The 13,873-nt window shown below is 40.2% G+C and overlaps 1 protein-coding gene across 1 annotated transcript in view; it reads right to left on the bottom strand.

Moving 5' to 3' along the window:
* The window catches only part of TRPC4AP (transient receptor potential cation channel, subfamily C, member 4 associated protein), a gene marked incomplete at its 5' end in the record, with an annotated part of 27,115 nt that overhangs the window by 12,047 nt on the left and 1,195 nt on the right, over positions 1–13,873 (bottom strand). The window contains 6 exons of the mRNA XM_009583296.1: positions 3,113–3,255; positions 4,932–5,120; positions 7,119–7,320; positions 8,484–8,612; positions 10,268–10,323; positions 11,460–11,517. Coding sequence (XP_009581591.1) covers positions 3,113–3,255; positions 4,932–5,120; positions 7,119–7,320; positions 8,484–8,612; positions 10,268–10,323; positions 11,460–11,517 — 777 coding nt within the window. The remainder of the gene's footprint in view (positions 1–3,112; positions 3,256–4,931; positions 5,121–7,118; positions 7,321–8,483; positions 8,613–10,267; positions 10,324–11,459; positions 11,518–13,873) is intronic.

Below are 13,873 nucleotides of genomic sequence, written 5' to 3'. Positions count from 1 at the left end.
CTGCTGCCAGGCATCTCCAAGTATCACACCTGAGGAAGCATGCAGCTCCTTCCCACCTCACCCATACCACCCTGACAGATTGCAAAGCTTGGAGTCCTTCAGCGCTCCCTTACTTTAAAACGCTCTCGGACACTTTGATCTAGTTGCAAGCTTCCAACAAACACAGCTCTGAGGAATCTCTCTGAACAAAGCACTCCCTGTAGTCCCCGTCCCTCAGCAGCCAGCATGGCACAAGCACAGCAGGATGAAACCAAGCGTGCGAGCTGCCTGCAAGAGCCTCAGCCCCTCACTAAAGGAGGAGCTCGCTATGCTCATCGTTCTAACTCGTGAATCTGCTCCTTTCCACACAGAGCATAATCTGCTTATTCTAAATGACTCATCCCTAATTTCAAATGTGTTCAGTTTACTTTTAGTTTGCTTAACTCTAAGTTCTCACCTGACGGCTGCACAAAAAACCTCCTAAGTCACAGTCATTGCCTCTGGATCACGCTCTCTCCCAGACCCCAAACTCATTACAACCACTCAGCCTGGGGATGCCAAGACAATCCCTGCTCTATATTCACCCTTCAAACTCCTTTGACTTTTTCCTGTTGCTGCCCAGCTTCACATGAATTACTCTATTGCTTTCTCACTACTAAAACTACTACGAGCTTCTGCTGTGTGCAGTTTTGCTTCCTGTAGCAGGAGCAAGTAAATCAGCTGATTGACTTTCACCACAATACAGACATGCAAGACAGCCTAGAAAAATACGTAAGGAGAGTAATTTAGGGTGTAACCATAATGAGACGGAAGCAAAGGCACAGATCTGCAGTGAAACACCATTTATCCCCAAGGGTGTGATCATCCCCAACATGGCAGCAAGTAGGAGCCAAGTCACTGCTAGCACAGTTGTCAATTTATGCAAGTTAGCCAGCAGTCAAGTTTAAACCAAGGATTTAGAGTCGACATTCAGCAACAGGTTGAGTTTGTTAGGAAGCTGCATCTGCTTCAAGCAAATGCCAGACCATTATGTTGATTATCATAGTGGACTGAAGCAGGTTTGTGATGCCCTTTAGAAATTCTATGCAAAGTTATTCCAATATAAAACCAGTAAGACCTTCGGCTGCTCAGACTGGAAAACTGATATCACAGATCCTGTGCTTTTATTCCCTCGTAGAAAAAGAGATACCATCAAGCAGCTGAAATGCTTGTCAGTAAGAATGCTATTGCAGACACTGCCGTTCCCTGCGTATTGGAGCTTTCCACATAGAACAGCTCAGCTCTAGTTCTTAATCTGACTGCCTCTCAGGAAAGGGAATGGATTCACATCTGCCACACAAGTCTTTGAAAACTTTATGTAGATAAGAAATGAAGGATATATCACGTGTTTCAAAGACAGTGGATTTTACAAAAAGGGCTCGCTCTGGACAAAAAATATTCGCTAATGAAGTAACTCAAATCTTTAAAGAATTCAATTCCAGTCCTGAATCAGCCCTAGAGAAGGAACTGCATGCCAGCTTTATCCTTACACAGTTTCCTTGTTGGCATGGGGGCAGAAGTAGCAGAGGAAGAACAAAGAGTTGTTTTCCCAGGAAATTAAAAAAAAAGTCAGCTTGAGAGTTAACTATTTCAGCAGCATACTTTCCACCTTGTCAGATTTGATGTAACACAGCAGAACTGAGCCAGACAGGTAAGGAAGCCAGCACCTCCAGCTCCCTGAACAGGCAGCAGGACGAGCGCCAGATGCAAGTAGTTTCTGCAGTATCTATAATATAAACTGCATTCTTGTGGTGAAATCAGGCAGGGATGAATTATCTGACTCGATACAATGGAAAAAAAAGTCCTCCTAACAGATCCATGTTCTGGTAGTTCCAGTTATGTCTTGGGCTTTTTTAAAATTTTATTTTATGCCCAATAGAAACAGTACTTCTAAAAGCAATGACAACAGGATTATGAGTTTCTTATGGTAGTGATTGTGGTTTCTCCAAGAATTGCTAGTTTCCTCTGGTTACTATTATACAGAATCTACTTCTTTTTAATGCTGAGTATCCATTTGTAGGTTCAGAATGAACAGGTTAGTTATGTTCAGGACTGTACTACAAATGCACTTCTATTTTGAATTCAGATTAAGAGATTTAAGAGACTGCCTGTCGCAAGTATTTGTGACTCCTATACAGTGGGAGGTTACTAGCAAAGAACAAAATACTCAAGACAAATGTGCTCAAGCAACAGCCCCCCAACATAGCTACTCTTGCCTAATACAACAGCCCTTCAACAACTCAAAACAATTTGATCCTCCCAGTCTCTAGGGCATCCAAATGCCCCTGCTATTCCAAGCTGCTCTGCTGAGCTGAGCAGACTGCCAATGTTGGAAACCTGTCAAAACTGTACCAATGGATTGCTTTTCTTTCCCCTTCACAATATGCTTTTGACCCATTTAAATCAAACTACAGCCAAGCTGCAGTAATTGGTTCTCCATAAGCCTACGTGAGGCAGGGAACAAATTATTTTTCATTTTGAAAGCAAGAAACGCCAAGAGGAACAGATGAGTGGGATTTCTAGGCAGCGCCTAGTGCATACAGCACTGAAGTGTATCCTCCCAGCTGAGAATTAAACAACACACTCACTCAGTCAAGACATGGGAACCTACTGCAAAAATCACCCACTCACAAATCGCCCCAGAGGATTTCCAAAAGTGAAGGCAGCCAAAGAAGGGTAAGGCCTGAAGGGGCTCTGTCCAAGCAGGTCACCAGTGCACCAGGAGGGGGAAGAACGCCTGGCTGCAGCTCCTGCAGCATCCAGGTACATCCAAATGCTTCCTCACGCACAGAGACAGGATGCCTTATCCAGGAGGCATCCTCCTGCATCCACCTTGCACCGGAGCAGCAGCTCTGCAGAGACTAACCACTGCCACACTGGTCAGCACAACTTGTGACAAGCCCTGCCCAATGGCTCATTCTGGTTCTCAGCAATGAAACACTGCGTGTTTGTTTGTGCATCGCTGCAATAATGGGATTTGCCCAGCTTGCCTTGAGCTTTGCCCTTCATGTTTCTGCGTCTATGACCTAATTAATGAGCACTTGAGTTTAAAGAGACATTAACTTTGCAAGCGTGACTGTTTACAAGTGTTCACCTGATTCCTTTGTCTCCCCATGAGCAGCACGCAGAGAACATACAACACCTCCAGCTTATACATAATCTCGTGCATGATCTTCATGGACTGTGGAAGCTGTGTTCGTGTTGAGGTGTTCGCCAATCCACTTTCATCCGAAGACTCTGAACAAGATGGCAAAGATGTAAGCCTGAGGCAGCTTCAACAGGAAAGGATTCGTTACAGTTATTACTGTTACACTGAAACACTGCAGATGTAAGACCAGCACGTCTGCTTGAATCTTTTTCTCAACTAAACATAGTGACATACAACAAATAACCAATATAAATTAAATGCTATGGAAGAGAAAAAATATAGCTGGAACTTTAGAGGAGATAAAATTACATTTTTAAAAATTATTTAATTTTTCCATAATAAGCTAAATGGCATCATCTACCTAAAATAAGTAAGATCACCTATATGAATTAATAGTCTCCTGAACCAGAAAGGACATGGCAGAAAAGGTAATAAAGTAAGGGTCTACTTTCATTTCATACCTGAGTACGAGTATACTTAGGCCACAGTTAAATAATTTTCATATTCCTATCTAGAATTACACTGCTAAGGGCAGAAATAGGATATAACATGCCACGATTGCAAGTGGAAAACATGACAGAAATCATGAGTGACACAGAGAAAGTAAATAAGGACATAGTGAAACTTGTAGATTGCAATTCAGAAAGGAGTTAGCTCTTTACACAATACATAACTAAGTGACAAACTGCCCTGCCACAGGGTAGTGTGAATGCTTTTTGAACCCATGTGAAGAAACAGTAACTAGGCAAACACACAAAGGAAGGAAACCATCAAAGGCTAAAAAGCACAGACACCACCTCTGACTCAGAAGTCCCTAAACCACAAGCCACTGGAGACTGAGACAGTGTTCTGGGAAAGTACATCTAGGTTTGCTTGCTAACTGATGTTGTGGGTCAAGAGCTGTGACTGGGCATGTTCCACCTCAGCAAAATTGCCTTGTGAATTCTGTTTCAAAACACCAAGTGTTCCCCAGTTTCCACCAAGTTGGTGTGTATAAAGGTATGTGCAAGATGCTGTGGAGCATTCACATACTTCATTTTTTGTGTATTTTCAGAAGTTTTAATAATTAATTGCTACAAAACTAATCAAGCTGGATAAGGAAGAAAGTTTTCCAAAGAAGCACAGAAGCAAAGATTTAGATATCAAAATTCTGGGATAATACTCATTCCGTTACCGAGTACTTTAAATTCTTCAAGACATACATTGCATTTTTGTAATATTGAAGGGCGAAAAAACAAACCAGGCGCTTGCTTCAAAGCATTTTCCTAAGGTTGTATTAACACTTCCCTATGCTCACCTGGAACAATTTTTTTTTTTCCAGTTAACTTACTTAATTCTGCTGGAACTACCTTTCCTTTTTAAAGAAGGGACCACTTGCCGGGTATGAAGTATTTGGACCTAAAGCCATCAGCCTAAGTTTTAGGAGCAAAACGCTGGTAAAGTCACTTACCTCAGATGTGTGTATTTTTGTCACTCCAAGGGATATTAGTGCTGAGGATGTACCGCGTTACAGTGTTATCTAGGTGTGCAAAGGGCACAGTTTGCCTTAGGACATTTCCTTTTGTTAACTTTAGTTCATGGAAGAAAAAAATCAGTGCTACACAAGAACAAAAGGGGAGCCAGACCTAAACGCTGACACGTCAGTCTTTCATGCAAGAAATGGGGAATCAATACTGCTTGAAAGGAAAAGCAACACATGGCAAACACTGAAGAAAGTTAAGATATGCATCAGCTAATGGTCGCTAGAGGAATGCAAGCCAGATACCTGTACTGCTCTGCTCTGCCTCTTCATTTGCCACTCTCATCAGTGCATCAAGTACTAGAGCATTGTCCAGCCAGGTGTACCATTCTTCCAACTCCTGGAGGAAGCTGGAAGTACCTGTTGTTTCAGACACCTTCCGTGTTGCCAGTTTGCACAATCGCTCAATGAAGCCTGGAATATTCAAAAGTGTGGCTGAAAAAGAAAAATAATTTTATTACGATTTAAGATCACCAACACAACACAAAGTACCAAAACATCTATATTAGTAATATAGAAGAGTACACAGAAACAAATTCCATCTGGTTAAAAAGATCCAAAGATGGAAGAAATCGGTGCACTCTCCTATTAAGGACTGGAAGAGAGTGTACATACCGTAGGCATAACTCAATCAGTGTTAAACTGGTTTGTGTTGGATTTACACTACAAAAAAATCAATTTTATCCTACTCTAACTGCTTGTTTCCAGCCAATTTCCTTTTGCTGGCACTGCTGTTTTCCAGTCCACGGTGAGTCAATATCAAGGAACTGATCTGGCTGAAAACTAAGCTGGCAGAAATAAAGCAGCAACCCTTGGAAGGGGCAGCTCCATGTCCCCCTTCCTCTGTGCAATGCCACCGCCTTCATTTTACCTCCTGTGGTGTTGTCTCAAAGCAAACTGAACTAGCTCACTTCAGTAGCTAGGCAGAAAGCTGTTGGCTTTTTAAGTACTAGTTTCCTGAATTAGTTCATTATGGAGCAAAACAGATGGGGAACACATGACAGCAGCCCCAAGTTAGAGGGTTTTAATTGTTGTGGAACTGCACCCTTAGAAATAGCAGTTCAGGAACAGAATTTGCTGGCCTGCAAAGTGCTTGGGGGGCTTGGGGAGGTGCTAGGAGCTGCATTTTATCCTAAAGGTTTCATAGAATAACTTAATTACAGGACCTGTTTATTACAGATACATGGCTAAGTCTTCACTACACACTTGCAGATGAAGCAGAAAAGGACAAAGAATTTGGCCATGAACACCATGTGAAAGAGTTGCGACATTCTGCCTGCTGGTACCATCTTTGAAAGAATAAGCTCCCTGATAAAGTTTTTAAAACAGAATATGCTTTACAGTCTTAGGTACAGTCTCTAAAAAATGATTAATTAAACATTTGCTTGGCTAAGGTCAGCTCTGTGGGATCCATGCTTATTCAGTTCAACTAATTTAACTTAAACTTTGTACCCACACCTACGCATACTTGTCCATTGCTCTTTACAAGCAAGCTCTGGTGATGACAGGGCAGAAGACAATACACCTCCCTTTAAAGTTTTGTGGTTTCTGCCTGCTGGATTATGCTATCCATCTCTCACTGGATGCTGTAGAGGTGGCAGTGGTTACAAATGGAGCTTTATTGTTCATGGCTAACATAAAATGTTAGAAGATTGAAGAACCAGATCCAAAACCCCTTTTTGCACTTCCCAACATTGTTTGGCATGGGTCTATGCAAACATCTGCTTCAGAAGCCTAAAAGCTTTTCAGCATAGTAAGAGCTGAAAACAGCAGATCCTATATTTGAGGGTACTTTAATTTAAATCTCTTAAATTCATACTCACCCTTCTAGGCAAGACTTCTGCATCTGAGAAGTACTCAGCAAAATAAGGAAACCTGCACTGTGCCCAAAGTTAAAGTTGAGATTAGACCGACAGATTTCCAAGGCTGGTGTGGTTAAGGGTGGGCAATGTGATTAATACTGAACACACTTTCCTTGCTGATAAAGACAGACATCCTGCTCAGGACAATGTCAGATAAAATCAGAGAAGGAACTGCTCCGACAGCAACCACGCTGCATGCAGTTTTAATTCAGGAATTTATATTTTAAGAAGGACACAGAATTACTGAGAGTTGTTGAAGGGAAGGCAATGGAAGTGACTGAGGGATAGAAAACAAGCCCAATTATTTTAAGCCACTCAGCTCAGGGAGAACAGAAATTTACTCACCTAATTATCAACACCGTATGAAACTGAAAGCTACAAAATAAGTTTCATTAACAGAAAGACTGTTTCCAGGAAACTGCTTGAGGAAAGCGAATAAAGAAAAATGCTTTGTAAGACAGAATGCTTACAGTACCCTCTAGAAATACACACTACAGATGTGACATTGAGAATAGGGAAACTTTACACACTGCTGATATTCTTCTGCGTTTGTTCACAACGTAACAATTACCTTGATTAATTTCTGCTCGAGAAGGACCCAAGTTTTTTTTCTGCTGGGCATTTTTGGCAAGAAGCGTGTGCTTGTCATCGCTTCCTGTGTCAAGTTCAGAAATTGTCACGGCAAGGATCCTGCAAAAGTTCGCAAGCTGCTGCTGATCAAAACTGGACACAAGGCTCGCAAGATTGGGAATATCATCCAGTTGTATCATTTCCTGGAGGAGGCAACATCAGCGTGAGTCACACATGATATTCAATAAGGGAACACAGACACAGCCAGAAGGCTTCAGCTACAGCTCTTGCCTGGCAAGATCTGTGTGTTATTTCAATGTTAGTAAAAGAGAAGCAAACCAGCAGTGGAAAGTGAAGAGCCTGAAAAAAAACCTGTGATTTACAACCGGTGTCACTCATGTTTATCAACTCCAGAAGTATAGATATCCATCTTTTAAACACTAAGTATTGAAGTCAAGTGTTGGGGGCTTTTTTTTTTTTTTAAAAAAAAAAAAAAACTAATTTAACAGGCAAATTGCATTTAGGTATTACAAAGCTTCAGTTCAGTTTTCCACTTCTCTCTGTATTCTCTTTGAAGCTCACAGATAAGAACTGATGCCTAGATTTTTTTCCCTCAGTCTTTTTCATCAAAAAGTATTAAAAAATATGTTGAAAACAGTTTTCAGCAAAAAAACCCATTTACATTCAGATAAACTAAGCTTGTTTCCTATCTCAGGAAGTACATCAACCTCAACTTTACTCTAAAAAAAAGCAGTAACAAGTTACAGAATCCTGACCCTCTCCACAAAATGTACATAGACACATTTCATTCAGGGTTCTCCCACCTCTAATATTTTATTTGCATCACATCAGGGCACTAAGCTGTAATGATGCTGGCAAGCAAGTTCAAAAACCTAGTTAGTGCAGCAGACCCAAGTGCCCTGTTCCCCCAGCCTACAACTTCTCAGAGAGGTGACAAACACCAAGGTAAGAGAGAAGCATGGGAAAAGCCTTCCAGATGTCAGGAAGACTACTAAAATATTTGAAGTGTAATCAGAAGGCAAGGATGAAAAATTAATTTATATGAGGTTCATTTGCTTTATTTGAAATACTGGTTGTACTTTAATCACAGCTAGGCACTCACCCCCCCATCATCCTCTGCAAACTATGCAACAGCATTACAAGCATGATACCACATGCATAATTTGGCTTCCGTATAAAATGTGACTGAAGTTAATGATCACTGTAAACAGTCAGGTTGCAAACAAGCTACAAGAAGTGAGAATGCTAGCTTAGAGGATTATCTTCAACTCTTCAAAGAAACAGCTATCTTTCCTCTACTGGCCTCAAAAGCCATACAAATGAAATTAAGAAACCAGTGACTAACCTTTTTAACTCCCAGGATATCTTCAATGAGCGTTGCAGTTTGTAGGAATGTCTTTTTGTTTGTCATCAGTGTAAACAGGAACAACACAAAGTCATTTCTTTCTGCCAATCGCCTTGTGACTCCTTCCGTCTAGAAAGCAGCAAGAAGCACACACCGACCCAGAGTCAGAGCCCACTTTGACAAGCCATATGTTACAGGCACATGCAGGACAGTTTTACAGGTGATGTGTTATCAAATCAGCTATTCCTGAAACCAGGAAACATTGTGTTTATGGTGACCAAAACTAGCTCCAGTCCTTGTTTGAAGTTAACATGACGCTTGCAAAAACGACAGGCTCCAGGATGTGAGGCTTCACCTCAAGGCAGCTGTTTACTTGCCTGAATCAAAAGTAAACACTGCATGCCTGGAAATACGTCAGAGAGGCTTGTCTCTGCTTTCCCACACAAATTGTAACCAACTCCATTTTATGGTATGTAAATGTAGTCCCCAGATTCCTCCTAACCTGTTAGCATTGCTCTCAGCTGGGCAGAGTCTGAGCAACCAGAATCAAACATTGGCCTTAATGAACTCAGCGATGAACCCAAAAGTCATGCTAAAGCATGAACTCGGGTTCATCACCGAGTTCATTAAGGCCAGCTTTCATGCTCTGATCATTAAAGACAGCTTTCATGCTCTGATTTCTGCTGAGAGCATGGCCAGTCTTTTCTGGAATTAAAAGTAACTTAAAACTACATCCTTACTGCTTGCAAAGCTGTCTATTATATATGACTGACACATTACCAGTGCTCACAGAATTAGACTAGCTCAGGTACTTCCTGAATATTTACACATAAGCATAAGAACAGTTAATATTGCACACACAACACTTCGTCATCCTGAACACTCCTCACTCAAGAGAGAGCAGTAATACCGAAGTGAATTAAAACAGCAGCTAGTCTATAAATTGCAAACTTATTTCTTAGCATATTACGCTATTCACAGTTTGCAAAAGTTGCATTACCTGTAGTTTAAAAAAAAAAAACACAACACAACAAAAAACCATGTTAAGTCAAGAAAAAAGTGTTCCCTCTCTTCGCCCTCCCATGTGTACACAGATACTTGGTAGTGAGAACATGATCTATTAAGACTCTCACTCTTGAGATTAGATTGATGTCTCTGGAACAGCTCCAAGCCAGTTGCTGCCTTTTAAAAATTTTTGTTAAACAATGCTCCCCAGGTTATGACATAACAAAATGTTGATTAAGTAAAGAATCCTGAGGATGTTCCCTGCATGCATGATCTGAGGCATGCACTTTTAGCTTCAGCATTTTAATGGCAAGGTATTTCAACAGGCCTTTAACCCAGCACCTTCCTTAGCGCTGATCTGCCATCAACTGAACTGAAATAATATTCAGCACATGAAGGAGTTACAGGATCAAACTTAAAACACTTTGCCAGCACCATTACTGAACAAGACTAGCTGTAGCTCAGGTTAGCAGGCATCCATTTCCAGTTTCAAATTTTAAGTTTGAATACAACAAAGGCTGCCACAGCTTTCATATGGAAACACAGATACAGAAAGATCCAAACAAGAGGATTTAAGCTTGACAATATTAAGAAAACAGGAATTGTTTGAGTAACACATCAAAATAGAGGGCGGTCCTATATTTAACTGAAGGAATTTTAATGAAAAGTTTCAGAGTAAGTTTAAATTATGCTTAAAAAAGTCTGTATGTTGTCTTATCAAGTGGCACATGTAAAACACAACCAGCAGAAGAACACTTTTCCACAGCAGTTGTACTTACACATATACACGTGTTGTACAGTATGCTTAAACAATCCTTGATGAGGTCATCGCTTACTGCAAAGGAGAAAACAGACATTCACTAGCTATATGTTGCCAAGGAACACTAACATCCACAGTAGTGACATGAATAGCTATAAAATGGGTGAGAATTTCAGGCTAACTGCTAGCTCAGATCACATGTGCACATGCCTTGGAGGACAGAAGACCAGAGGAAGAAACACTCCATACCCGACCTGTTCACATGCTTTCTTCCAAAACTGCTATCAGCACTGCCTAGGACCACAGACAGAGATGTACGTGTGGTCTAGTGCACTTCTTAGTCACACACAAAAGAAAACAATAGGGGTGTAAACAGTATTTTAGGAAAAATATCATAGATCAACTCAAAATCTGTCAGTATGAGAAACTGCTGAGACACATATTAACTCCAATTATTAAAGCATGGGGAAAAAAAAGGACAGTTCATGCAGTCTTCTCCAGGCAGAATCAGGAATTCATAGAAAAGCTTTCAATCCGATTTACTCCAGTATTTTAATATTTAAAATACGTTTCCAGTACAAACATACAACAGCTGCCTCTAGCTCAAGTTCAAGTTACTTCACCTTTGAAGTTCCCTAGCTGACGGGCATGGAGTGTAACTATGACATTTCCTTTCCTCAGAAGGGTTCAGAGAACCAGCAGAATCAGACAGGAGAAATAAAAACACTAAACTAAAGCTACTCCAGCAGAAAAGCTGTGCTGAAGCTACTGCACCCCATTGGCAAGTTCTTCTTACAGCAATTTGGAAATTAGTAGTCTCTGTGACTAGGTCAGGAAAACAGCATACTTTTCATTATCTCACAATCTCTGTAACTCCTATTACATAAACAATGTTTTGTGGCTTATTATTAATAATCGTTAACTGTAGCTATAGCCACAGTAACAATAAGTTTCCAGTGATTGCAGATTTACTGCATTGAGAGAAGTATGTTATGCTGAGTGCATGAAAACTCCTGAGCTGCGCTTTGCAACAGGTGACTATCCTAAATCCCATCATGAATCAGTACTACAGAGAACAAAGAAACCAGTGATTCATTTAGGAACAGGAAATTGCTGGTATGGAAAGAAAGAAACAGAAAAATAGCATAATTTCTGTCTGAATAAGAACACGAGGCAAGAATGAAAAAAAGATAAAACACCTATTTACTTACTTTTCTGTTTCTTTTTCTGTGTAATAAGAGTTGGTCTCATGAGAATTTCTACTAAAAGCTGTAACAAGAAGATAAAGAATTAAGGGAATAATCATTGGGATACAAATAACCAATTAATTTGTCAGTGACAAATCCAAACTTAGTCCTGTCTCTGCTGAAGTCACTGAGATGAATAATGGAAGCTCTACAATCAAAACCCCACTGGTATCAAAATTACATTGATAAAAAATAGTTGTATTTACCCTGAAGAAATAATAACAGTTGTATAAAACAATCTCCCACTGGCAAGTTTTAAAGAACTTGAGTTTGCAAAGAATGTAATTTCACACGCATCCAGATAATATCAAGGATGGCTATTACACATCTCCCAAAATAATGAATCTTTAGCAATAATCTGCAAAGAGATGCAAATTTTACAAAGGCTCTCCCTAAGTCTTCCTGGGCTTCAAAATACATTTCAGGTCCACACATAACAGAACTTAGTTGCTCCAGATTTTAATTTCACCAACAAAGAGCAAGCGACCTGCTTGTGTACATGCACCTTACACGTATACTTACACATACATTTACAGATATGTGAAGTGTTGTCTCATTTCTCTTTCAGGAATGTAACAGTCAGCTTTCCAAGACTAGGACTAGATGTTCAGATAGATGTAGAACTGGTCTTTAGTTGTTCTAGTCTATACCACTTGTTTATTTTAAAACATTTTAAAAAATAGCAGTTTATTTTAAAATGAGAGTTACCCACTAGAAGGAACTGATGACTTCTGCAAGAAGTATTGCAAAAAGCCCCTAGTTTTAAAATTCAGTTTAAAGTTGTTAAGAGCAATGCAGGCAGCACCCAGTCAAGTCATGCCAACTGACAATATACTTACACTTTACAACTTGCTCTGTCTATTTGTCCTAACTTAACTTTATCCTTCTTTTAATGAACTACCTACCCAGACACAGAGGAAAACATCTGACAGCACTGCCCACATTGTAAGCACTGACAAATAAACAGGCAACTTTAAAGAGGAATATACATTTTCCAGCAACATTTGTAATAGTAGCTGCAGCATCAGTAGGGTAGAGAAAAATGACTACAGCAGTAATGTAGTGCTCATATTAATGGCTTACGTTTTAGAAGAAGAATGCACACCTCAAGGTTCGGTACCCTAGATAAGCATCCAAAGATATCCCTATGCACTTGGGATGCAGGCCACCTGCTCTTCTCCTGGGAAGGAACACTGACTGCAACAAATCTATCTTTTAGGGGTGGCTGCAGTCATAATCGCTCCTGCCTCGCCACAGAGTGGACCTTTTCAGCTAGTGTTTATTTTTCCTGGTCAATACTATAACCCACCATGTATTTATCACCTTATTCTTGCAGAACTGGTATGCTCCTCACATACACTCCAGGGACTGGACTGCAGTGGTGTGAGACACTCCTTGGAGAGGGCTTTCTTCAGCCATCCTATTGAAACTGCAAGAGTATGCAGCAAGAAGCGCAAGAGTCCAATGGCAGAAAGAGAATAGGTAAGAGGGTGCCTCACCAGAGGCAGAAGGAGCAGAAAGGGAGTTACGAGATCTTATTTCTTGGAATAGGGTTGCATTCAGGTCCAAAGTCCACGAGGCTCATGTATCAGTTCACGTGTTTGTACTCTCGGGTAATATTTTACATGTATTCATATAAAGGGAGGAGACACAAATGTACTTTTGTTCTTTCTTGACGTAAAGGCTGTCAGAATCCAAAAATATTTTAAGGAATATACTATCACACATTATAGCGTACAGAGTACACTGCAAATTTAGAGTCCTTCAAAATTACTCAAGCTTCAGCGTTCGAAATGCTGCAACACGGAATCAGCACATGGCATACACAGAACCAGCAGATTAGACTACTTCCTTTTCAAGTCCTAGAGTAAGGTTTTCAAAAACACATCGCACTGGCTTCTACCACTGCCTTTAACCAGATTAAACCCACTTGTATCAGCCAAATCTCTGGTCACAGTACCAGGTAATTACAGTGTATCTGATATTTACCATCTCCAGCCCAAGGGGAAAAAAAAAAACAAAACACAAACAACCACAAACAAAAAACCCTAACACACACACACACACACACTCTCTTATTTAAATATGAAACATAAAGCCATTTTCTGTGCATTATTATGTTAAAAGCACTTCTACAGGAAGTATCACTATTTCCCTGTAAAAACAATGGAAATTTAGAACATTTTCATGCAACGTTCTAAATTGCTTGGGTAGCTAAAGACTTTTGTCTTCAGTTGACAGGATACCAGCAACTAAACCAGTGCTAATTTCAAAACAACATAACCTAAATACAAGTTTTAAGTAAAGGTACGCTAAGTGTAACAAGAGAGAAGTAGCAAAGACACCGTTTAGTTAGACCAAATTAAAAAAAAAAAGGG

The sequence above is a fragment of the Fulmarus glacialis genome, unplaced genomic scaffold (assembly GCF_000690835.1).
Source record: "Fulmarus glacialis isolate BGI_N327 unplaced genomic scaffold, ASM69083v1 scaffold20738, whole genome shotgun sequence".
NCBI lineage: Eukaryota > Metazoa > Chordata > Aves > Procellariiformes > Procellariidae > Fulmarus > Fulmarus glacialis.
The sequence above is the reverse complement of the archived record's forward strand: the minus strand, read 5'-3'. Positions and strand labels throughout refer to the sequence as shown.